This window comes from Pituophis catenifer, unplaced genomic scaffold (genome assembly GCF_029215685.1).
Source record: "Pituophis catenifer annectens isolate HBS135680 unplaced genomic scaffold, rPitCat1.0.hap2 SCAF_4, whole genome shotgun sequence".
NCBI classification, from domain to species: domain Eukaryota; kingdom Metazoa; phylum Chordata; class Lepidosauria; order Squamata; family Colubridae; genus Pituophis; species Pituophis catenifer.
This window is the reverse complement of record NW_027256884.1, coordinates 39711630-39737271: the sequence shown is the minus strand read 5'-3', so window position 1 is coordinate 39737271 and position 25642 is coordinate 39711630. Positions and strand designations below refer to the sequence as shown.

The 25642-nt window shown below is 40.2% G+C and overlaps 1 protein-coding gene across 3 annotated transcripts; it reads right to left on the bottom strand.

Moving 5' to 3' along the window:
- Positions 1-124: 124 nt before the first annotated feature.
- NIPA2 (NIPA magnesium transporter 2) lies at positions 125-23830 on the bottom strand. Of its 3 annotated transcripts, XM_070942666.1 has the most exons (7): positions 23570-23830; positions 8659-8714; positions 6775-7005; positions 6111-6167; positions 4397-4487; positions 2594-2754; positions 125-1521 (listed from the first exon to the last, which is right to left on the bottom strand). In XM_070942666.1, the coding sequence occupies exons 3-7, from the start codon at positions 6911-6913 to the stop codon at positions 884-886; spliced, it is 1086 nt and encodes a 361-aa protein (XP_070798767.1). In that variant the 5' UTR covers positions 6914-7005; positions 8659-8714; positions 23570-23830; the 3' UTR covers positions 125-883. The 3 variants fall into 3 exon arrangements, with proteins under 3 accessions (XP_070798767.1, XP_070798766.1, XP_070798768.1); XM_070942665.1 differs by lacking the exon at positions 8659-8714; XM_070942667.1 differs by lacking the exons at positions 8659-8714; positions 23570-23830 and adding an exon at positions 7975-8032.
- Positions 23831-25642: the final 1812 nt, after the last annotated feature.

Genomic DNA, 25642 nt, shown 5'->3' with positions numbered 1-25642 from the left:
TCTGCCTGTTGATTTGAGTCTGCTTTAGATGGAGTAGAAAGGTACATTTAATTTTTTATTGCATTTGGTGTTCCAGAAAAGAGAGTCAAACCATGCAGGAAATTGTTACAGTAGAAAGACTGGAAAAGGGGAAAAAAGCAAGTTTATTTTATTATTTCATCCCACTTTCAATAATGGAATGAATAAATTCGCCAATTGTTATGCATTATTCAGCAGTAATCTCAACATGAAGCACTTTAAATACTTGAAACCACTAAGTATTTGTATGTGTTTCGGGTATGTGCTAATATATACAAACATGGTTTACACCTAGATACTTTCTTAAAATAGCATTTTTCTACGTAATGACCTTTGTGAGCTGATACCACTTAAGTCTTGTTCCTCAGAAATGTCTGGTTCATCGATTAAATAAAAACACATTGGTTGCAACTGCAGTCTAGACCTAGAATCTAGCACATTTGGGTGCAGCTGATCATAAATTGTCCAAATACAGATTGTTTATGGATGAGTAGCAGTGTCTCATAATAAGAACAAGTCCCTGCATCATTCACCAAATTACCATAAAAGATTTGTAGGTGTGCAGGACCAATAGATCACTTAGTCAGAAATAAAGCATTTTATTTGTTAAAATTGTCATCAGTGCAAGAAGTCTTAAACCAAAACAGAATATTTACATATTCTTACTAAGTTAAGCAAATAACAGAGTGAGGTTCTTTAGTATTTTTAAATTAAGAGTAAGGCAAATAAAAATCCACCACCGCTCTTTTACCAAGCTAGTCAAACCTAAAAAAATGATTGTCTACAGTACTATTTAAATATATCTGTTTGAAAAATGCTGTAAAACTGGCTTCACAATGAAACAAAAGTTACAGAATTGTTTTCTTTAGGAGGCTGACAGATTTCCATTTCTCCTGGAAGATATTCCATCAGGGGAATGTAGGTCACTTATGCGAGTTGCACTTTCTTCATCGTGATTAAATAGTTCATATGTGCTTGGCACGCAGCCATTTATTCCTTTGTTATCTTTATGCAATGTCACAGGCAAATTTGATAGGGAAAAATTGACATCCTTAAAGGCATGCAATAAAAATATCCCCACAATTATGGTGATAAAGCCACTAAATGTGCCAATAATGTCATCAGCTGCCATGTGTTGCCATTCCTTGAAGAGGATCGCAGAACAGGTTAAAACAGATGTTGTGAAGAACACATAATAGATTGGTGTCACTATAGAAGTGTTGAATATGTCCAGGGCCCGATTTAAATAGTTAATCTGTGTGCTTACACAAGCAATAAGACTTAGCAGCAGAATCCAGGCTAATGGATGTTTCAGCACAGCTTTTCCTGCAAAAAGTTCCTTTATAGCAATGCCCAAACCTTTTACACAGGATACGGATAAAGCTCCAATGACTGAGCAAATCGTTATGTACACGAGAATGTTCGTCTGCCCATGTCGAGGTCCCACTACAAAGATCATGATCAAGGATACAATGACAATAAGTGTTGCAAAGACCACAAAACCTGAAATATTAAAAAAACAAACAAACCATGGCATGCTGCAATTGCACATACTAAGTAGTAACACATTTTGAAAACATAACAAACACTTGGAGTTTGTCAAAGGTGGTATGATCAGCTAAAGAAGGACAGGAACTCTATGACCAAAAGTTATATTTTGTAGAACGGTGATATTTTTTCTTGTTGCGGGTGGGGTAGAGGAGGAAGTTGAGGGCAATAGATGTGTATAGGTTTAATATGTATATTTTAAGTACAGGGGTTGTCACATCTCCAAATGCATGCATTTTGCCAAATTTGATGAAATAATGGGGGTGAGGAGAGAGTCATTTAGAAGTTTCAGGTAGCCCACCCCGAGTTAAAGATAGAAATGCATAGAAAAATACCCTTGCCTTATCTGATCTTTACTAATGATGCAATTTTAATATTTGCATCAATCAGAATACATATATTATTTCATGAGGAGTAACTAAGACCTTCTTAATTTTAGCTGTCAGTTAAACCTGTGTTGACTCCTAGTAAAAACTGGAGGAATGCTTCTCTGCTGGATACATCGTTCTTAAATATCAAAGTCATTCTCATAGCTCAGAGGCTCCAGAAGAAAAGGAAGTCTTACAGTAAACTGTCTCATGGTTACTGTCTGTCTAATCTATTTATTGCTACAACTTTAAACTTTGCAGCATTAAACCATTTAATAGACTTCCGTAAGTGTTCAGAGCACACAGGCAAGGGTTAAAAATGAGCTATGGAGTTGAAGATGTACTCCAACCTCATTCTCAACATTCACAAATGCCTCTTCAGATTCTTGTGTATTGAGTGAAGTGTATACATGAGCACTGTAAGAACCTTCAACTAAAAGCATTCAAAAGCCTCATTGGTAATCCTGTCTTACTAGGCTCTCCAGTTGTGGGGAAGCTAGATATATGCAACTAAACACATTACAAACCCCACGCAGAAGAACTCTAGTGGAATGTGAAGGGACACTCACAGCAGGGCTAGATCCTGGCCCGCTATTTATATTCCTCAATTGAGTACAGAAGTACCACCTTGAATTCTTTGTAATAAATCTTTCTCTCACCTGGATCACCTAACTTGTGGGAGATTTCACCCAACGTTTCAACTTCCTCTTCTTGAGGTGCATGAATGACCATCATAGTGGAACCAAGTATGCTTAACAAACACCCAATTTTTCCATGTAGATTAAGTTTTTCGTTTAAGAAGTATGATGAAAGAATGGCACTAAAACACACAAATATAAATTAGACATCAAGCACTGTTCTTAAATCATAATCTACAGTAACAATTATGTGTTTGTATTGTTACAGAGTAGAATTTCTATTTGGGGGGGATGGGGGTTGCATATTTTTTAAATGTTGAAAGTTATTTGAAGGCCTGTCAGGTTTAGAAGGCAGAATGCATGTATTCCAAATAAACTGTTATGAAGTAGCCTTATTTAAAATAAATTGAAATGCTGCTTCTTTGGATAGAGAGGAAGAGGCTATTTTACACTTTAAAATCCAATTTCAGAATGGCTCTAAATCCTCCAGAGATTTTGAGGCACTCACAGAATTTTAAGAGAAAGTGGGCAAGGATTTTCTGGTTGTGACACTTAACAAGATAAATTTATTCTTTTAGATATTTTTTAAATAAAAACTATCATGATTACTCCAAGGAGAAAATTCTATGCAGTTGGTCTTTGAGTAATGACTATAATGAAAAGTGTCCATAACGATTATTAAGTGAACCACCTGTCTTAATAACCCCCATTCCTGCTCCCCCCAATGCATTTTTTAAAACAAATGTACCAGTCGTTGTGGAACACAGGGTGCCTCAGGTAGGGGAGGCCCAGGGGGCCCAGTGCAGGCGTAAGTCCACCTGACATGGACCTCCCAAGGCCTCCACCCTCCATACCCCATGCTCTGCTTGCAGCCCTTTGGGGTCCTCACAGCCCTTTGGGCCATGTCACCACCCCCATCCCCACAAGATCAAATATCTCCAGAGCTTAGGGTGTGGTAGAGAAGGAGGACAGGTCCCTACATTGCTGTTCCATGTGGAACAATCCCCCAAGTGTCTGACTTTTTCTGAGTGAAAAATAACACTGGCAAAATTATCTGTTTTCCTTTCCTCACTAGATGCTAGCCTTAGGTTCCCCCAGCGTGAGCCGTGCTAGTGTTATACTAACACAGCTCATGCTGAGGGACCTGAGGTTAGTACTAGCAAGGAGAAGAAATTCTCCTGATGGGGAGCTAGTGCTAGTGAGAAGAAATGCTTCCATGCTGGGGAAGCTAAGGCTAGCATCTAGTGAGAAAAGAAAATCCCAGGGTGAGTAGCAGTCTTAGTGCCTGGGGGGACTCAGTGGGACAACATGGGGGGGGAAGGGACAAGCATATTGCAGCATCTCTGTGGTTGGTTGCAAGGGCAAACAACCGCAGGGGTGTTACAGGGGTGTTCACGCCTGGGTCCTGAAACTTCAGGTTTTGGGGTTATCTATTGTAAGTTCGAAGGGTTGCTATATGACTGGTCGTAAGTCAAGGACTACCTGTATATAATTTCAATTCAAAATATGAAATCTACAAGCAAGTAAGCAAACTCTCATGCATAGAACATTAAACTGAATTGCTGATAAAATTTTGATTATGCTATACCAAGATTTATTTCTAAAATCATCTAAGTTGTGGCTTTTTTATAAGCAATGGGTGGGAGGAAGGGCAGACAGTAGTAAAGACCTCAAGATAGAAAATTACATTGAAATATTCAAGAAACCAAAACCTAAAGCAACTGAGCCAGGCTCAGAAACCCAGTTCTCTGCCAGCATTAAAAGTAAGTGCTTAGCTAGCTCTCTTGATGATATTTACACAGATACCTAAAACTACCTTCTTACCTTACAAGAACACTGAGAGCTCCCAATGGGGTCACTAATGTAGCTGGTGCAAATGCATACGCAGCAAAGTTAGCAACTTCGCCAGCTCCCACTGAGGAAAAGACATGGGAAGGGAAGAGGTGAGATAAACTGAATAACAATTTTCACCGCTATATCTACTATTTTAAATGAATTCATCCTTGGGAAAGGTAAAAGTAAATTAGAAAATAATGGAGAGAAGAAGGCAAATACAGAACAGCACCTGAATAGTCTGTGGTAGATGATTAATACATTTTATTACCTATTTTTACAATTAACAGTAGCAATAGCACTTATATACTGCCCCATTGTGCTTTACAGCTCTCTCCGTAAATTGCTGTGTAGCAATTTACAATGCTAGCATATTTCCCCCAACAATCTCGGTCTCATTTTACCAATCTCTGAAGGATAGAAGGCTGAGTCAACCTTAAGCCCGTGAGGATCAAACTACTGGCTGTGGACAGCTTGCAATACTGTATTCTAACCATTGTGCCACCACAGCTCTTCAGATATTCTACTTTCTAGCTATAGAAAATACTGCTTTGCAAGAAGATGATGGAGTTGAATAATGCCACATACCTTACACATCTCTATTAAGAAGAAACATGCAAAGCTAACAACACTGCTACGGATGCAGTACAGGCACCCTTGTGGTATCTGCTGACTACTTAAAACAGCTGTGCTTTTGTTAGGGCTGTACGGTAGTACAGGTAATATTTGAGTTAAGGAGACATCAACAGCCCAAATCTTGCCCACTTTGGATATGAGCATTCCATATCTAGTACAGGTAGTCCTCCACTTACAACAGTTCATTTAGTGACTGTTCCAAGTTATAACTGCACTGAACAAAGTGACATGACCACTTTTCACATTTCCGACCTTTGAAGCATCCCAATGATTATGTGATCAAAATTCAGATGCTTGGCAACTGGTTCATACTTATGACCATTGCTGTGTCCCAAGGTCATGTGATCCCCTTTTGCAACCTTCTGACAAGCAAAAGTCAATGGAGAAGCCAGATTCACTTAACAAAGAGGTTAATAACATATCAACTGCAATGATTCACTTAACAACTGTGGCAAGAAAGGTTGTAAATGGGGCAAAACTCACTTAAGAAATCTCTCATTTAATAACATAAATTTTGGGCTCAATTGTGATCGTAAGTCGAGGACTACCTGTATTAAGTATTTGGATTTCACTGAAAAGAATGCCAGACTGCAATTTCTGATCTATTATATTAATCTTTAAATAAAAAAATATCAGAAAATAAAGATTTTCAATACATTGTTATTGCCTGCTCCTACTCTAAGATCACTTTTTGGTTTGTTTTAGACATTGTATTACTATTGTTATTATATTTTTATCCTGCTCATACACGCATACACACATACATAATGTGTGTATGCGTGTGTCTGTCTTTCTGTCTGTCTGTCTGTCAACTCAAGGCAGCAAACATGCCTAATAAATACTTCTGCCTCTTATTTTCCCCACAATAATATGCCTTTGAGGTGGGTTGGGCTGAGAGATAATAATTGGTCCCAAATTACCCACCTGTCTTCCCTGCCTAAGATAGGCTTAGAACTCATAGTCTTCTGGTTTCTGTGCCAATACCTTAGCCACTACACCAGACTTAGTACAATGTATGAATAAGTGGTTATGCTTACAGTCAATTAGCACAGTTTTTCCAGGTACTTACTTGACAAAAGTCCAGCCCACCATAGCCACTCTTTAAGGTATGCATGGCCACCTTGTCCTATTTTTTTAAAAAAAGAAAAGGATGTTATTATGATCCATTACAGCTTACTATACTTTAAAAGTATAGGTTCAAATTCTTGTAAAAATGCCAAGCTACTTGTTAAAAAACATCTATTGCGTAGCTTCCTGCAATTTTGATGTAGAAAACACCGTAAATATATAATACATACTCTGAAACAGATAACATAATTTATAGGGGGGAAATCCTAATTTCCCCACAAAAACTTTTTAAAAAGCAGAAAAATTTGGCCTCAACTCTGTATTATTGTCCTACTCACTTTAGCCTTTAATCATTTACACAATATTAAAAATGATGCTCACATTAATAATTAAAGCATCTATGAAGAAACAGGAACTTTTCTTGCATCATGAAAACCAAAATTGTATTTTGAGATTTTAGAAGAAGCTGAAAATACAACTGAAAGCTAGCTTAAAAGGACTGAAATAAGTATTTGGAATTTTGTCCTATACACCAGATTCTGCATGAAAACAAATAATACCTATTTAAAAACTGATGTTATCTAATACTGAAAAAAATCTTACATAACTTATAAGAATGCAAATTTAATTAAAAACTTAAAATTAAAAAACCCTCAAAATTTTACCTGCTCTCATGGAGCCTTTTCTTGCCAATCGAAGGAGACCCTTTTTTTTCAGGATGAAACTCCCTCCAATGAAAAGACTGGAACTCATTGCCAACACAAGCCCAATATAGAAATCATATTTTCCCCGACTCTCAATCATTTCGTCAGCTGCTAAAGTTTTCCAAACTGTCACATTGATCAAGGTACAAAGCTGCTGCTGATATTGGAAGCAAGATGATGCCAAACTGGAACCTAAAAGAAATATATGTTGTTATAACCCAGCACATCAAAGAGATCAATTATGTAGTGTGGAAAATAAGCCTTTTTTTCAGTGGAAGGCATAGTTCCAGATAAACATAGGCCCACAGGCAATCCATTTCAATTAAGAATGAATTTTTCTGTAAAAGTATTAATTTGCTTCATATGAGCCCAATAATCCTCTATTCTCAAATTGCTTGTTCAAAACTGCAAACACAGAAATGGTGCATAAAAATCTCTCAAAACAAAATATCTGAATTTTACAGTTCAAGAAATTTCAGGTCTCTTCTAAAATTTTGTTCAGAAACATTAGACACTTTCGTTATTCACATGATGCCCCCACCTATAGGATTATGTCCACATCCTAATTCTGTGGGAAGTCCCTCTTGTATATGTCAGCTACTAAATTCTGTCAGTGGGTACACCACTACAGAAAATGTTGATTGTGGGCTCAGAATTGTGTTTCCTGCATTCAATTAACACTGCATTCCATTCAGGAAGGTTTTCAAAAAATATTGCAATTTATCAAGCAAGTTGGGTCATCTAAACCAGACCTACACTAAGATAATCAATTTAAAATTGATTTATATGACATAATAAAATGAAAAGTGAAAGAAAAATAGTGGAATTTTATACAATGAAATGATACACCAAAATAAAAATACAATAAATGAAATTAACATTGTAATAAATATGATAATATTCAATTAATCAAAGGTTTTTATAGGAAACAGAATGTGAGAAAAAGATTAAATCTTAATTTTATGTAAATTCCATTGGAAAGTCCAAAATTTTTACATAACTTCTGATCAAAAATTCTGAAAATGTTTTGGGATTCTCAAAACACGTGATCAAAAGTACCCAGACAGTAGTAATAGTCTAAAAAAGATTATAAAAATCCAAACTTTCAGTGACCTTTTAAAGGCAATAAAATAATAATACATCCTTAAAGGCAATACCAACCTCTGAAACTCCAAGTGCGACCACAGTAATTCTTCAACAGAGAAACAGAGCAGGGTGTGATTATAAAGATCCTCTAAAAGGAAGTGAAAACTGAACTTCCTGATCATTTTGGTTGCATATTAACTGATCAGTCATAAAAGTCAACAAGAACATTCTTGCAAATTGCTACATCATCTATCTAAATATTTTTTTTTAAAAAAAAAAACCATTTCTACCTAATCAGGAAAGCACTATGGTTATCCTGAAAAAAAAACAAGAGATAAACAGACTGCATGCATTTATGTGATGTTTCATAATAGTATTACACATGATATTGCTTTGGAAATAAGTACTGTCCTAACTCATCTCATTGCAATGCCTTTCAAAATGGAAAATTGACACATTACTTAATTTTTCACTTCAGTATAATGTTTGATGGGCTACATTCAACAGTAGTTCAGCAGTACTGAACTACTGTTTCAACAGTAGTTAATATTAATATTATTGTTTAAGAGAAAGTGAAACAATTTCTTGAAACTGAAAGAATTTTCTTATTTTACAAGCATCTACTTTTTTCCTAGTTTCCCAACTTTTAGTATTTTATTAGATACAATGGCACACAATTCTCTTCAGAAGAAAGGCAGATTTCTACATCACCTGAATATTTTTATTAAACCAATATTCTTATAAAGAGCAGTACCTTACCTTGATGACATTTTTCAACCCATTTGTCTCTCGTATTATTAATCAGAGAGGAGATGCTAAAAAAGAAAAATGCCAAACTGAACTCTGGCACAAGTTATGTTGTATATAAGTCTCCCTATTTTTTAAGACAGCATATGAGCAGAAGTCATATATAGTAACATCTTCTGTAAACTATTTACAGTGATAAGAATAATAAATTCTCCTTGTTCCCCCCCCCCCCAAATAATAAAGTCCCTGAACTGCATATATTGCTACTTGTGTCCTGAAATTCAGTCATAACATTGTACAGGTCATCCTCAATTTATGATCATTTGTTCAGTGACCATTCAAATTTATAGTGTTGAAAAAATGGACTTAACAGTATGACGTGTGCCCAAAGTTACTGCTGTTGCAGTATCCTTGTGATCACGTGATCAAAATTCAGGCACTTGACAGCCCACCCACACTTATGATCGCAGGAGCCCTTCAACTCCCCCCACTCATCTATGATCCATCTTCTCTGATCCAGTTATTTTAAAAAAATATATTTAGAATCTGAACCAACTAAAGTGTTAAAATTAATCTGTAACAGAGAATTTTGGTAACTTTGATGCTGAAAATGTAAGTTGTTCTTACTCAAGTATTCAATATTCAATATTCAATAAAAACAAATCTTAGCAATCCAAGTATTTCACAAAATGTATTAGGTCATAATGTGGAGTATTTCATTTAGCAAGTTAAATAAATTTCATTACTGAAGGCTTTAAATCAGGGTACCTCGCTTATTAATTTAACAAATGAGTTAACACAATGCATAAACCAAGTTAGTATGGATTATATTAGCTTCATATACCCCTTGGAGGTTATAATTTGGAAATGTGCACAATTCCACTCTTTATAGAGACAGTGTTTGAGCAGTAAAGTCTCTGAGGCAATCAAGTTTCAAGTTTTCTATTCAGTAAGAAAGAAATACATTTTCTATGGGATAAATTATATTCTAATTAAATTTATTCTGATTCCTTAACTTAGAAATTAACGTACCCTAATTACATGCAAGACTGATATCTATCAAAGTTTCAATTTGTATAAATTTGTATAAGCTTTTGCTCCTATTAACATAAGGACACATTATAGCATTTGCTCATTCTTAAGTATGATTCTATCAAGTAAAAGGCAGAAGGTAATTTATTTGACTTTGTTTATTAATATAATTTGCAAATGAACGTTGGACTTACCTTGAATGTTCCTTCTATGTGCGCTGCAGGAGAGTCCAAGCATGGGTTAATTCAGTCTGACTTGTCATCACTGAGTTGGAATTTCTTTGCCCAGGCCTTCCTCTTTCGGCTGCGCCTCAGTTTTTTCCAACGAAACCGGAAACAGAGAAGATGCAGTCCAAATCGAAGAATGACCACTCCTGGACCTCGGACCAGCACAAACCAGGGTGGGATTGGATTCTCCTGCAGCACACATAGAAGGAACGTTCCAGGTAAGTCCAATGTTCATTCTCCTGTGCGCTGCTTGGAGAGTCCAAGCATGGGATATACCCAAGCTAAATTGATGTTGGGTGGGAAGCAGATTGGTCCAGGGTCCCCTCGGCCGTCAGGACTCTCTGTAAGACACGCCTCCCAAACGCTGCTTCAGCAGATGCGTACTGATCCAGTTTGTAATACCTCACGAACGGAGAAGGGGAAGGCCAAGTGGCGGCCCTGCAAATTTCCAAAATCGATGCCTGCGTAGCCAGGCTGCTGTGGTGGCAGCACTTCGAGTAGAAGGCGCTGTGATGCGATGGGGCACAGGACGAGCTTGTTGTTCATAAGCTGATGCAATACACGCCTTGAGCCAACGTCCAATGGTAGATGGTGATACCTAGATGGTGATACCTTTTTCCCCATAGAAGTGGGCTGGAATCACACAAATAAGGCCTCCGTCCGCCTAAAAGGTACTGTCCGCTTAATGTATCTTTTCAAAGCCCGGCGAACATCCAACGTATGCCAGCGCTTTTCCCTCAGATGTCTTGGATTGGGACAAAAGTCTGGTAGAATGACCTCCTGTGCCCTGTGGAACCAGGAATTTATTTTTGGCACAAAGGTAGGGTCCAAACAAAGAATGACATGGTCTGGGTGAAAAATGCTTAAGTCCTGGCCCACTGAAAGTGCCGCCAGCTCAGATATCCTACGTGCAGATGTAATCGCCACTAAGAAGGCAACTTTAAAGGTAAATAGTCTAAGTGTAGTAGTCCGCAAGGGCTCGAAAGGAGGTGAGCGCTTGCAAAACCAATGACAGGTCCCAGGTCAGGTACCTATGGACTATTGGCGGTAACAAGTTGTCAGCTCCTTTTAAAAAGCTGCAGACCTTTGGATGATGGGAAAGCAGAACAGGCCCCTCACCTGGTAAAATGGTCGCCAGAGCCGCAACCTGTCGGCGAAGCGTATTAGTGGATAGTCTCTTTTCCAGGCCTTGTTGTAGGAAATCCAGGACCTGTAGGACGGTCGCGGATGTCGGTACCAGATTGACCCTAGTGCACCACCAACAAAACGACGCCCAGGTGGCATCGTAAATCCTGACTGTCAATGCTTTTCTAGATGCCAGAATGGTGGAAATCACCTCAGGGGAATAAAGCTCCTTCCGGAGAGTCTCCCGCTCAAGTGCCAAACGGCCAACTTGAGCTACTGAGGGTCTGGATGTTGAAGGGCCCCCTGACTGAGGGCGCCCCTGGGCAGTGGTAATATCCAGGGGTGTGATATCGATAGCGACATCAGGTCGGCGAACCATGGACGCCTCCTCTTCCTCCAAGATTTTCCTGATCACCTTCTGAAGTAAGGGGATGGGAGGAAAGGCATACAGTAGTTTGGTCGGCCACGGGCAAGAAGGGCGTTGATCCCTTCCGCTGCCGGAGTCCAAAACCTGGTGAAAAACCGAGGCAGTTGAGTGTTTTGGGGAGTGGCGAACAAGTCCAGAGTCGGGGTCCCGAAACGAACTGTGATGAGGTGGAATAAATCTGGGTGAAGACACCATTCGGACTGGTCTATTGTCGTTTGGCTCAACCAATCCGCCGTTGAGTTGGATGTCCCGGCGATGTGTTCCACCCACAAGGACAATAGATGCCGTTCTGCCCAGAGACACAACTTCCTCGCCTCGTGCATGAGGAGCTTGGAGCGAGTGCCCCCTTGACGTTGACATGAGCCTTGGCAGTGACATTGGCAGTGACTGATTTGACAACTCGGTTTGAAAATGTTGGAGCACCAGATAGGCCGCCCTCAGCTCCAGCCAGTTGATATCGTTGCATAGATCTTGTTGAGACCACCGCCCTTGTGTCACATGGGTCTTCAGGTGCGCCCCCCAGCCGAAGAGACTGGCATCTGATGTTAGGACCAGTCTGGGAGGATCCCGGAATAGGCAACCTTTCTCTATGGCCTTCGACTTCCACCAATCCAAGGAGTGAAGCACCTGTTGAGGAACCCTGATCCTGCACAGTGAGTTGCTGCGCCCTGACCTCTGACTGGGGAGAAGGAGCCACTGTAAGGCTCTGGTATGCAAACGAGCCCAGGGAACTATTGCTAAGCAAGAAATCATTTTCCCTAATAGTTGGGAAAGAAGCAGTAGGGGTTCTGAGTCTGACGCCTGAACCTGCATTACCATCTCTCTTATACTGTCCCTTCGCTCTTGAGACAGGAACACCTGAAACAACTGAGTGTCGATCACCGCTCCCAAATGGATAAGCCTGGTGGATGGAATCAGATGGCTTTTCTCCCAGTTTACTGAGAAGCCATGATCCTGAAGAGTCTGCATCGTGAGTTGCAGATCCAGCTGTGCCTGCCTGAAAGACGATGTTCTGGATCAGAACATCGTCTAGATAACACTGTAGGCGGATGGAATGAGCCCTCAGATGCGCCGCTACCACGTCCAGTAATTTGGTGAAGGTGCGTAGTGCTGAGAAGAGGCCAAAGGGAAGGGCCCAGTATTGCCAGTGGCGGCCTGCGAAAGCAAACCTGAGAAACCTCCTGTGGGATATCCTTATGGGCACATGGAGGTAAGCCTCGAGATCTATTGATGTCAAAAGATCTCCTTGCCTGAGGCCACCTCAGATCGAATGAAGGGGTTGCATTTTGAACCTCTTGTATTTTATGTGAACATTGAGGTCCTTTAAATTCAATATTGCCCTTTGGCCGCCCGAGCTCTTGGGAACTAGAAAGACTACAGAGTAAAACCCCAAACCTCTTTGCCCAATTGGTACCGGTTCTATGTCCCTGATGTCCAGCAAGTGCTGAATTTCGGCCTCCATCATGGCTTTCTTGGCGGCCTCCCTGGGTACCGCACATTGAATGAAGCGACGAGGGAGTCTGGAACAAAATTCTAAGGTTAGTCCGAGAGTTACTGTTTGTAAAGTCCACACGTCCCTGGTGGTATCCCTCCACTGGTCGGCAAACATCTTTAACCTCCTGCCAATAGGGATTTGAGTCCATGAGTCATTTGGAACGACGGTAGGGGCGTCACCCTGAACCCCTGTAAGCCCACCTGGACTGTGGCTGCCGAGATCTGTCTCAAAATCCTGACCTGTCCTGAGATCTGTCCACCCCGTGGGAATATTGCCTATGGAATTGGGAGGCGGGGAATCCTGCCTCAGTATTCCGAAAGGGCTGCCTATGGTAATAAGGAGTAAGTCTTCTATCATATCTCCTGTTCAGCTGAGGCAGAACCTTCCGGTTAGATCCACAAGGATGGGATCTAACACTTCTCCAAATAGCTGACATCCCTTAAAGGAGGCTGCGGCCAAGCGCCACTTGGACCTGGTGTCCGCCTGCCATTGGTGTAACCATAACAAGCGTCTGGATGCTACGTTAGATGCCAGAGCTCTAGAGGCAAATTTGGCAGCATTAATAGTTGCATCGGCTGTATATTCCGTTGCGGCTATCAGCTTACTGAGATCTTGTTGGAGGCGGACGTCCTCTGGGGAGATCCTGGCCTGCATCTGCTTTAACCATAAGAGTGATGTTCTGGAAAGGAATGAAGTGCTGTAGCAGACCTAATTGCCCAAGCTGCAGCCTGGTGAGTTTTGCATGCAGCTAAATCCACCTTCCTATCCTCAGACTTCAACCCTTCCACATTATCAGAAGGAAAAATGGCAGCAGAAGCCAAATTAGTCAAGGGAGAATCCATTGTGGAAATTTGGAGGAGCTCCTCAAGCTCCTTTTCCACTGTGTACATCTTTTTATCCATGCCACTAGGCACTGAAATAGGGACAGAATGTTCCCATTGTCTTTGAATTACATCTACAAAAAAATTTGGAGAGGGAATAACTTCCTGAGTAGAAACCTGCTCTGTAAAGAGACTGGCACAAAGATCCCGAGAGTCCTTAGGATCTGCAGTAGATCTGTCCCTCTGACCCATATTAGCAGTCATTTTAGCTTTAAGCAATAATGTCTTAAAGAGATGAGGATGGAACAAGCCAGTGTATGCTGGTTTATCCTGGCCAAGTCTCTCATCACCAGACATTTCAAATTCACCTAATTCCTCCTCTCCTTCCAGCAAAGCCTCACTGTGAAGTGATGGAGAATCATGACACAATTCCTCTCTATAGTCCCTATGCCTATGTGCATGTTGATGCATAGAACCCAGCCTTGAAGGCCCTGGATGTAAGGGAGCCAACAATCCCCTTTGTGCCAGCGCTTCATCAATGCCCTTGGTAACGGTTTGCACAATGGCATAACATAATTCTGAGGATAAACCTTGTTGTGCCGGCTCCTGAGGGTGAAGCCCTGCTGTTGTGGGCGTAAAGGTGGCAGATGGCGCTGAATGCTGTCTGCCAGGCACCTAAGAACAATCAGAAGGAGGCTGAGCAGTGGCTAAGGTAAATCCTTCCTGATAGGGGGCTGCGTAAAATCCATGTGACTCCTGAGGTATAGTGGGAGACCAGTTAGATTGATCCTCCTGTACCTCCTGTGTCTGTAAATCTGCAGGTAAGGCATTAGTAGGTTCACACTGATCCCTAGAAACCTCAGGGGATTTAGAGCTGCAGCCTGTTGCTGGGCTTTTGCAAAATGTTTCTCTAAGGCTTTTTGTCTTCTCAGGGCATCCTTTTCAGCTGCTGCAGATGAAGATTTAGAATGTTTGGCTTGGGTGCTAGTAGAAGGCTTACTAGATCTTAATCTTGGTTTGTTAAGAATAGAACATTGAGCTTGAGGCTGAGATGGTCAAGACCCCTCAGAATCACTGCTATTTGCCATAACTAACACAGAATATTAGATTCAGAAAAACAATTGTAAGACAAACTGAAAGAATTTACTCACTGCGCAGTTCAGGGCTCTAATTACGCCAAACCGGCAAAACGGTTTGTTTGCGAATAATATTAGGCAGCAGTAATCTGGGCACCCCAGGAGTTAAAGGGGCGTAAGGCCTGTAACACTGTCTCCAAACACCACAAAACGCTTTACAAAACCTGCAATACGGTTTATTTGCGTGATAAGTAGATGCTCAGGCTTCCGAAATGCAGATCTCTTCCAATTTTCGCCCAACTGCTTCAATTGTAAATAATTTGCTGCGTTGTATGCCCCAACAAAATGGCCACCATCAACAAAATGGCGGCTATCGGCCATGCGGTCAGCGTGCTCTCTCCCTGCGATCCACAGCACTCCAGCAGCAATAAGGGAGGAAATCCGAAGCCTCGGTCCTCCCTGAGGCCAACGATGTCTGCCTGATGATCCTCGCTGCAATCCAATTCCATGTGGCAATAAATGCCGCCGCAGCGATCTTATCGCTGCCTCGCAGAGTGCACAGCGCTTACTCATGCTCTGTGCTCCATTTTCCAGCCACACCAAGCAAATTTCCAAGAGGTTCTTTTTTTTGTATTTAACCAATTTATTCTTTGAAAAATAGCCAATTTTCCTAATTTAATTTAATTTAAATTGAAGAGCCAACTCAAACAAGTCTTTCCTGTTAGACTGAGTTGGAAAAACTGAGGCTCGGCCAGAAGAGGAAGGCGTGACCAAAGAAATTCCAACTCAGTGATGACAAGCCAGACTGAATTAACCCATGCTTGGACTCTCCAAGCAACACACAGGAGAAGTTAATGATGTACATATTCATGCTGCACCCTTGGTGAATATTCCAGCTAAATACCTAAAAGGTCCACTATTGCTATCTGCATTTGATAAAATAAATATTCCTTAGACTTGAGACAAATTAAACCTCAAAGATAAACTTCAGATCTATTTTTGTTTAAGAGCTTTAGGAGTTTGTTATAAATTATTCTAAGAAAACTAATTAGTGATATTGTACTGATTAATTGATTAGGTGCCATTAAGTCAGTGTTAACTCTTAGCAATCACATATATAAAAGGATGATTGGCAGTCCCAATTCTTCCATTTTTATTTACCCCCTTGGAAATCACTCTATTTAAAAAAAAAAAAGATCAACTAGATCAAGTCAGAGAAAGGCTACCAAGAAAGTGAAAGGACTGGAAATCAAGTCTTATGAGAAACAGTTGAAAGACTTAGATTTGTTTAGCTTGCAGAAGAGTAGTTTGAGACAGCAGTCTTCAAATATTCAAGGGTTGTCAAATTATAAAGAATGTTGATGTATTTTCACCTGCTTCTGAGGTTAAGACTAAAACTAACAGGACATAACTTCAAGTATATCTCTATCTCTCTGTCTCTCTATCAAGAATGGTCCAGTACAGAGGATTGGACTTCAATAATTTTTGAGTCCCTTTCAAATCTGTGATTCCATCATCAAACAAATCATTATTCTATGGATCAGATGAAAGGGGGGCCCTTTCTTCTCTTATTAATAGAAGAGTTCTATTCTTACTCTAATCTCTTGTAAATGAGATTTCCCATGAGAAAACATAAGGCCAACCTTAATACATTGGATTTAAAACACAGTTTAAGTTTGGATTATGTGATACTGCTACTTGTTTCTTAATTAGTAAGAGTTTACTTTCTTTTTGTTCATTGTATCAAACAATTAGCTCAACTACATTCAGGAAGAGGCATCCTCATTTCTTGCTATTTCTTCTCTTTGAATAAAACATATTTCCTACAATACTTCTAATTAAATAATTCATATTTGCTTCCAATTTTAATATATTGTCCCCAAACAAAAACATAAGCATTAAAACAAAAAAGGTACTAAAAGCTTTGTGATTTACAAACCTGTGCATGGATTTATATGAAATTTGGCATGGGTCCTTATAATATTTTAAATTTTGCACACAATTATTCCTATTCAGAAACTTTTTCCCATGCTAGATGAAAGTGTGTAAAAGCTCTAGCTTTCCCAAGTAATTTTTGGGACACACTGTCAGCTCCAGTGTGCTGTCGGCATGGAGCTGCCATTCGTGGGGGGAGGAATGCACAAACCTTGTTTCAGCCCAGCATGTGCTTCGTGGAGCCTCCCAGGAACTGACAGGATTGATGGGAGGGAATAGCTGGGGGATGACATCATCATGGCCAGCCGGGATTAACAAGAGGATTAACTGTTTAGATGCTGGTTGCAAAAACTCAAGTGGATTAACTGTTTAGCTGCTGGTTGCAAATACTTAAGTGAATTAACTGTTTAAATGCTGGTTGTAAATACTCAAGAATTAAACATAAGACAACTTCCGGGTCACATGGGAGGGAGCAGCGTGTGTGATTGGTTGGGTGGTGATAACTAATGGATAAATGGTGGTGGGAAGCACAGGGCAGTAGTCCTAACAAGATTTTCATCTGTGATTGTCAGTGAGTGCCAAGAAGTGATTAAACTAAGATAGCAGCCATCCAGGTTTGTCTCCTTTTATTTCCTTCTTTTTGGAACCTGACACACACTATACCAAACTGTAATCTATTATTTTCTAAGACTAGTTTTGAACAGAGTGGGATGCAAATGATTAACAGACTTTTAATACAGAACATGGGAAAGTACAGTAAAAACTATTACATTTTTTTTGTTTGAACTTTTGACAGTGTGAAGTGTGTTTTTATGCTGCAAATATTGACATGTAAGCAATACAGAGCAAAGCACACTTCCTGATTCAGTGTAAATTTTAAATTAATTGTAACATATAAAACATGAGTCAAGATGTCAAGATGTCTAAATGTACACATATAGGTCCATACAAAAAAACATGGATGTTTAATTATGTGCCAGCATTGTTATTGATTACGACAATAAAAAGACTACGTGAAGGGCGACATGGAATTACCATTTAGTCTTATTATTCATATTGAATTCAGATGTGTATTATCTGAATATGACAATGTTTCAAGATGAAACTATTACTGTAATTCAATATTCTACATCCAAGTATATAAATACAGATAGACAGACAGACAGATATAAGTAAATACTAGTACCAAGTCAAGCCCCGTACGCCAATCACAATATACTTTACTTGATTGCACTTAATCAATATGCAATACAATAAATATAACACATATTCACCACCCTTGTTTAAAAAACAAATATTAAATATGACTCCATATATGTAACAATTTCCAAATAAGAAAGTTTTTTCAAACCAGGCTTCCAAAATTGTCTTGGTCTTTGAGACTGAATGGGCCATGATATTAATTGCAATCTACTGCATCATTCATGATGAGCTGTATTGAAGTACTCCCAATACACAAACTAGTAATCAGCATTACTGTTTAAAAGCCCTATGAGGAATATTATCTTCCTAAACATTCTTATTCAGCCTACATCATAAAGGTAGAATATTAACATTCTACATTTATGATGTCTAAGAATACTTTTCCTTTGGATTTGAGTCATCTATGACTAAAGTTCAACAGCCACCAATGATAGTTACAAAAAGCATTTGTCTAAGGTCAGAATCCAACCATTTGACTTCATAAGGTTTTGATTCGTCAAGATTGTCTCCTTCCAGCCCTTTTTTATTTCCTGCCTTTGAAGTAATGTTTGCTTAGCCTGAAATAAATTCAGAGTTACTGCAGAGTTCTCCTATGAGAGAACAGGTCTGCTTCATAGATTAAGATCTGCCCTAAAATAATATAAAGTATCTTTCACTACATGTATGGGGACAGGAAAAAGAAATTGTCTGGGGTTTGTTAGCATTCATGCATGGTTTCCTCAGAGTGCCATTTTGAAATTGTATGTACTGTATTGGGACAAATTTATCATTTGTGAAATCAAGCCCATCTCATGGCCCATTTCTTTATTGACTCCTTTTCTTGATCCTATTTAGTTATATAGAAACCTGAGCTCAAGAACAATGGTTTTGTGTTTTAGAAATCAGACTCATTTCTGCATTTTAAATTGTTTTGAGCACAATACTTTTCATTCAGTCTCACCTATATGCTTCACCGAAATAAGTTTTTTAATATCTATAACAGATAGATATTATTGTAATGGAGCCTGCTCATCATTTATTTTTTATTTATTTTTCACATTTCTAAACTGCCCATCTCAAAGAGGGACTCTGATTGATGTATAATAAAATGTCAGAACATAAAAACAGTATATTTAAAAAAAAGTTAGCACTAAAATTTCAAAATTAAAACTTTTTTAAGGAGGAAGAAAAACTGTTGGAACTTCACATCTGGATTGTAAATACTCTAGCTGGATCCACTGGAACTTTGGCCACTAAGCAGCCAGTTGTAAGTCAAGGACTATCTGTATTCAGCCTTTTTAGAAGTATCTGTCAGGATTTCAGATGTGCTTAGAAGTTCATAAAATTATGGTTCCCTGCTCCAAATATTAATTTAACTATTGGAAAATTCAGATATCATTAACTGCTATCATGCTGGATAGACTGATAGGAGTAAGTCCAAAATCTAGGATACTTTCCCCTCTGCTTACATAACCTATTGTGAATCTAAAATGATAAATTGTTCTGACTCAGGTCCTGCTGGCAGATGCAATTACCAATAAAGTCTGTTTTATTGCACAGCTATACCATGACAGATGGTCCTCCAGTGGTGCCAGTAAAGCTCCACCACAATTTTGCCTGAAGGAGCCACCCACTGTCAATGCCACCTGGTCCCACAAACTAGGTCAATATTTACCAGAGCCAATCCACAAGGCAAGAAGGAAGTCCACAAACAAGGTTCCGAGTCCACACAGCAAGGTCCGAAATGCACAAGGCTGAATTGCAATTCAAAATCCACAAAACAGGATTTATGAGGGCCAGGCAAGTGTGCACCAAAGCAAATGGTTATTCCTGACAAACGTACCTTCCCCCTGCGTCTGGCCAAAACAACCCAAGTCACAAGTTCCTTGTGAGGAGGGGCAGGGTTGCTTCCTTGTGAGCAGCCTCTGTGCTTCCCTTTACTCCAATTCTCTTTGCCTGCAGATCCGGTGCGGGAGGCAGCTGTTCCTTGTCAGAGGGGATGTTGCCTTTCATCGGCGCTAACCATTGGCAGCTGATTCTTCCCTACTTTCAGTTGCAGGAGGAGATGGCTCCTCATCTGGTCGATCACTTCCCCAATGCCGGATGGGCATGGGAAAGCATTGTCCTCCGCCCCTTGCCTCCCTGGATCTTCCTGAGGAGACATTGCATCCTTGCCGGATGTTCTCAGTTCTAGCTCCTCCTGCTTCACTGAACCAGATTCTGATGGGGCCATCACATGAATAATATTCATTCCAGTTCAGATTCTTCATGAGTAACAACTCACTTAAAGCTTTTGTATCATTTGTAATTCCTCTTCTTTATCTGTACAATCAGTCACTCTGATCCCTCATGATTGTCTGAACAAGTCCTTGCAGTTTTGTTGTCAAGATTTCAGAAGTGGTTTGTCATTGCCTTCTTCTTAGGGCTGAGAGAGCAGGACTGTTCCAAGGTCACCCGGCTGTCTTTTTGCCAAAGACAGGATTAGCACTCATAGTCTTCTGGGTTCTAACCTGGTACCTTTAATCACTGCATTAAACTGACTGCCATAACCCCTCTATAGGTGGTCTTAGTTTAAAGATCATTTGTTCGGTGACCGTTCAAAATTGTGATGGCACTGAACCAATCTTTGAAGTTCTGGCCATTGCAGTGCTCACGTGATCACCTGTTCATGACTTAAGCATACAACAACTGGTCTGGGTTTCTGAGTCACACCATCCCAGGGTCATGATTGTGATATGAGACCTTCCTTACAGATTTCTCACATGTAAAGTCATCAGAAAAGACAGTGGAAATCAGAAGTCACGATCATGTGAGGTCTTTGCTTGACAACCTGCATTGTCCTCACTTAAAGATCGCAACTATGGACTGCTAGAACTGATATCACTAAGCAGTCATGTGATATTGCACTATACAAACCCATGCTTAGCAACATAAATTCCAGTCCCAATTATCATTATTAAGTGAGGAATATACTTTATTTGAAACAGATTATAGAAAGAACTATTAAAAAAACATGTTATCTAGCATTTTTAAAACAAACAGTGTGTTTATATCATTGTGTTCTATTAAGAGAATTTTTACCCAAGTGCAAGTTTAAGCCATTGGCAAAATGAAAATATATAGAAATGTTTCCCTGGTATCTCCATGAAGAATACCAAAATAACTCAGCATTTTGTGCTTACAACTTTCAACTTTATCTTAACAAAGCAACTTTTGTCTGGGTATGTTAGAAAGTTACAAAAAGCAATTCATGAGTGGCACGTGATATTATTTATAAGCTGTATTATCACTAAAGGACTGTGGGACTATTACAGATGTAACAGGCTATAATGAATTGCTCTTCCTAGTGATATCTCATTTTATAATAACAGAATTTTACACTATAACAAGATTATTGTTCATATGAAATGTTTGACATGTCACATGTGTACAGTTGATTTGATAGTTGATTTTATGCCATATATAAAATCTACCTATGGAATTATTAATAATACAGTAATAAGATAATATATGAAAAATACTTGTGCAAATTTACAAGGAAAGCTTGAAGTAGAAAGTCTGAGTTTATCAAATATCTTTGAGAGATAAATTTGTTAGATAATTGAACTGATTGTTTGAGAACTGGCAAAGTATCTATGCTTTTCCTGCTTGTGTATCTAACAGTAATCAAGTTGGTATGCCTAGTGATTTACCCAGATTCCCAAATTCAGCATCCAGAATGAAGTTTGTTTTCCATCATTCCTTCTACAGTGACCATCCCACAATATTGATTTCTAAATGCTGCACTATGATATGGGGAAAGGCAATCTTTAACTGTTATTCTGAGGCAATTTTATTTTAGAAACTTCTCAATGTTCTGCAGATATAATTTATCAATGCATCCTAATCTATTTTTTGACCCAGTCCAGTATTATTTTATTCAGTCTCATCAAGTCTCACCAATAGTTCCGCAAAAAAAAAAAATCTATTTATGCATTTGGTTTTTAGAGCTTGAGGCTTGAAAAACTAATCTGTGTTTAAATTTAATTTGTGTAACCTTAGATGCTCAAAGCTTCCATACACCCATTCAAGTCCAAGACAAATGCTCCCAAATGGTTAACAGAATATTAAGTAAGCTCAGTATACGAACAACATCCAATTTACCATGAATGTTTGGGCAAAAAGGCAGAGCATAAATCAAGTAAGCAAATAGATAGTTCTAGATAAATTTATTCCAATGGTTTCATACATTATAAATATAAGTACAGAGAAATCAACAGATAAAATGAGCCTAATGACCATTTAACCATCAATCAAATAAAAATTAAAGTTGTCGTTTAGCTGAAAATTCTAGGGCTCTAATTTTTATACCCTAGATGTCTGTCATGTTGAGAGTGCCAGTTTGTTCAAGTGGTTTGCCCAGTTGGTTAATTCCTATCACAACCAATGGATTGGATGTCCATATCCTCTCCTGAAAGCTCTCTAGGCCTATTCAGCCTGGTCCTGGCTTCCTATCTTGGTATGGCTGTTTGGCATTTCCAACTATCTTCTAAATTAAGCCTTTATGTGGTATCCTTCCTCCTAGCTTTGGTAAATGAATTCAGATAGGAATCTCACAGTCTGTGCACCTTGCCAGCAGTAAAAGAAAAGTAACCTGATATAAAAATGAAATAATGTCTTACCTTGGAACATATAGTACCACCAACCCACATTATTTCAAGAATTCTGATGAAAACAAAATCAGCTAGAAGAAAAACAAATCTAACAAAATTTCGAACCTTACAGATCAACTTTTCTGCTCTCTTGTTCTTTTTTGATCTTTACAATTTTATAGAGTTTGAATGGCTAAATCCCAAAAGGATTATCAGGGCACTGCACAATCTCATGCACGGTCCTTGAAAAGTAAACCAAATTCAACACCCAATCTGGGTCGCTCACCGGGGCCAGAGGTTTCGTCATCCAAGGTTTCGGATGGGTCTGGAGCCCATCTTCAGAAAACTTCTGCCTAGCACTGTGTGTGTTTTGGGCTGTTCTGTGAATGGTATTTATATGGTGCCTGTTGTAGGTTGTAAATCAATTTCAGTTCAAGGGCTTTTATTTCCTGATGTTGCAACCACGGTTTATTTACAAAAGAGTAAAAAAAAAAAACCAGTATGACACACTCCGAAGAGGAAGCACAAAAAAAAAAGAAAGAAAGAAAGAAAGAAAAAAAGGGCAACCTGCAATTCAATTCCAGCCGACCTAGAAAATTGAAGCCCAGGTAGCTGGAGTCTGCTTCCATACATCAAGGGACTGAAACCATCAAACTATTACCCTCCACATATTCCAGAGGAGGACGGCTTCACATATGAACATCGCACTTGGAAGCCCAGATCGAATAAAGCTACTAGTCTCCCTTTAAATAAAAAAAGCCCCCTGCCACCATCTGAGTTACCCGCAGCTTTCTCCGAGCGCCTCTTCTAACTTCTGCCCTTGCGTCTCCTACGCGCGCATTTCTCAAGGCGCAGCAATTAACAGGGGATCCAGGACCGACGGAGGCAGGCCAGCCGGCCGGCCACCCGCAACACCCTCTTCCCGAGATGCGACTTCTCTTTTCTGCAAGTAAGTGAGGAAGAAGGAATCACCTGCTCGGGGCTAAGTTCCTTTCCGCGGCAGCGCCTCGCCCTCACATCCCGCGAGCTCCGAGAGGAGCTGCGGCCGCTGCAGCCGCAGGAGGACGGCGACCGCCTCCGCCACGACCACCCCCGCCACCGGGGGACGGGAAAGCCGAGGGACCTTCACAAAGCCGCTCCGTCGCCATGGAGATTCACCCTCAGGTAGCACCGGAGCTGCGCATCGCCCTTGGTTGGGCGCTGCCAGTAACCCGCGCGCCTCTTGCCGGTCTTCCTCCTGCTCGCACCGACCGCGGCCGGAAAAGGCGGAGCTACAAAACAAACGGTTTGGCGGAAGCTCCCCGCTCGCGGTGTAGAGTCACGGTGCCGTTTGCTCCGCCCCCCCCCCCCGCCCAAAGGAGGGCTGCGTGGGAGTAAACGGCGTGGGTCTCCTTTGGCACCGCGCGGTGCGCCTTGTCTGCAACGCCCTCTTCCCGCATCCTGCTCTACCTCAAAGCGGGGAAAGTGATAATGCGAGGCATCATCTGGCTCTGTTCTTTGCATGGTAGACTGGCCTTTCTGTAAAAATTTGCTTTATAGCGCAAGTCTGGAGTTAGTGCTCGAAAACTAACTTTGCCATATTCAAAAAGCGTCGGAAAAAGCAGTCGGGATTAGAGCCTTCCCTGCTGGAGGTCCTATGCGTTAATTCGGAATTGCAACATTTTTTCCCCCTTCTAGGGTAATAACGCCTTCAATTTCCATCATCAGGGCTTAATACAGGTTGTCCTCGATTTATGACCACAATTGAGCCCAAAATTTCTGTGACGAAGCAAGACATTTTTAAACTGATTTTTGCCCCGTTTTATGACCACTGTTGCCACAGTGGTTAAGTGAATCACAGCAGTTGTTAAGTTAGTAACATGGTTGTTAAGTGAATCTAACTTCCCCGCTGACTTTGCTTATCAGAAGGTCACAAAAGTTGCTCACCTGACCCCGGGACACTGCAACTGTCATAAATATGAACTTGTTAGGTTCAGCTTGCAGCTTACTCCTAACTTGTTGGTCAGGCAATATATCTGTTTCTTTAAGAAACAACTGAGCCACGTAATCAGGGTTTGCTGAACCCTGTAATTAGGCTACAGTGCATAAATAAGCAGCACAGAGAAGTTCCTTCTTCCTGCTTCTTCCGGATTGATACCTGATTGTATCCTGTTTCTTACTGTGTCTATTATATGGTACTGTATACCAAGAGTTACTAAAGTCTGTTTGCTTTGGTAAGGGAAGATACTTACTGGACTGATATTACTGTTTATGACCTTGGACTGTTTTATTTACATCGAGACTGCTTGTTATCTGTTGGAAGAAACATCCCTCTAGGTTCTGCTCCAAGTGGGGAAAACAGACACTGGAAACATGGAGACTGCTTGGAAAGATGGTTTAATGGTGGACAGGATCACATGGCTTGAGTTCCTGAACAGAAAAGGGCAGATACAGTAAATCCTCGGGTTTTTATGCTCTCTCTGGCTCTGCATTTCTTGGGGCCCCGAAAGAGTATCCTGATTGGTTGTCAGACTCCCAGGGGGTGGGGGCCTTGCTGGCTGATGGTCACATGTGCTTCCCAGGTCACATGTGGTGAGTTTCTGCTACTATTGTGTAGAGGGCTAATCCTATCTTTGGCAATTCCTACTATGGCTCTGCCTGAAGGAGGCAGATCTTTGTTATGTAGAATAGACTGGCCCAGGCCTTAATGGCCCATTGACAAAGGGTGGGGGGCAGGAAGGTGGGAGCTGCTTTGTCTGTAAAATATGCTTCTCCCAGGGAAATATAATATTCTGCCTTTTTCATATTTCCTAAAATATTTCACTCTTCCAGGAAAGGGGTGGGTGCTAACTTCCTACAATCTATAAAGTATTTTTCTCACACGAGCCGTACGTTTATTTCCTTCCCTGTGTGTTTCTGCTCTGCTCGTTGCACAAGCAACAAATACTTTTTACACACACCCTAACAGAACTAGTTACCACGTGTCCAAATTTTGATCACATAATCATGCGGATGCTGCAATGGTCGTGAAAAAATGGTCGTAAGTCATTTTTTTCAGGGCCATTG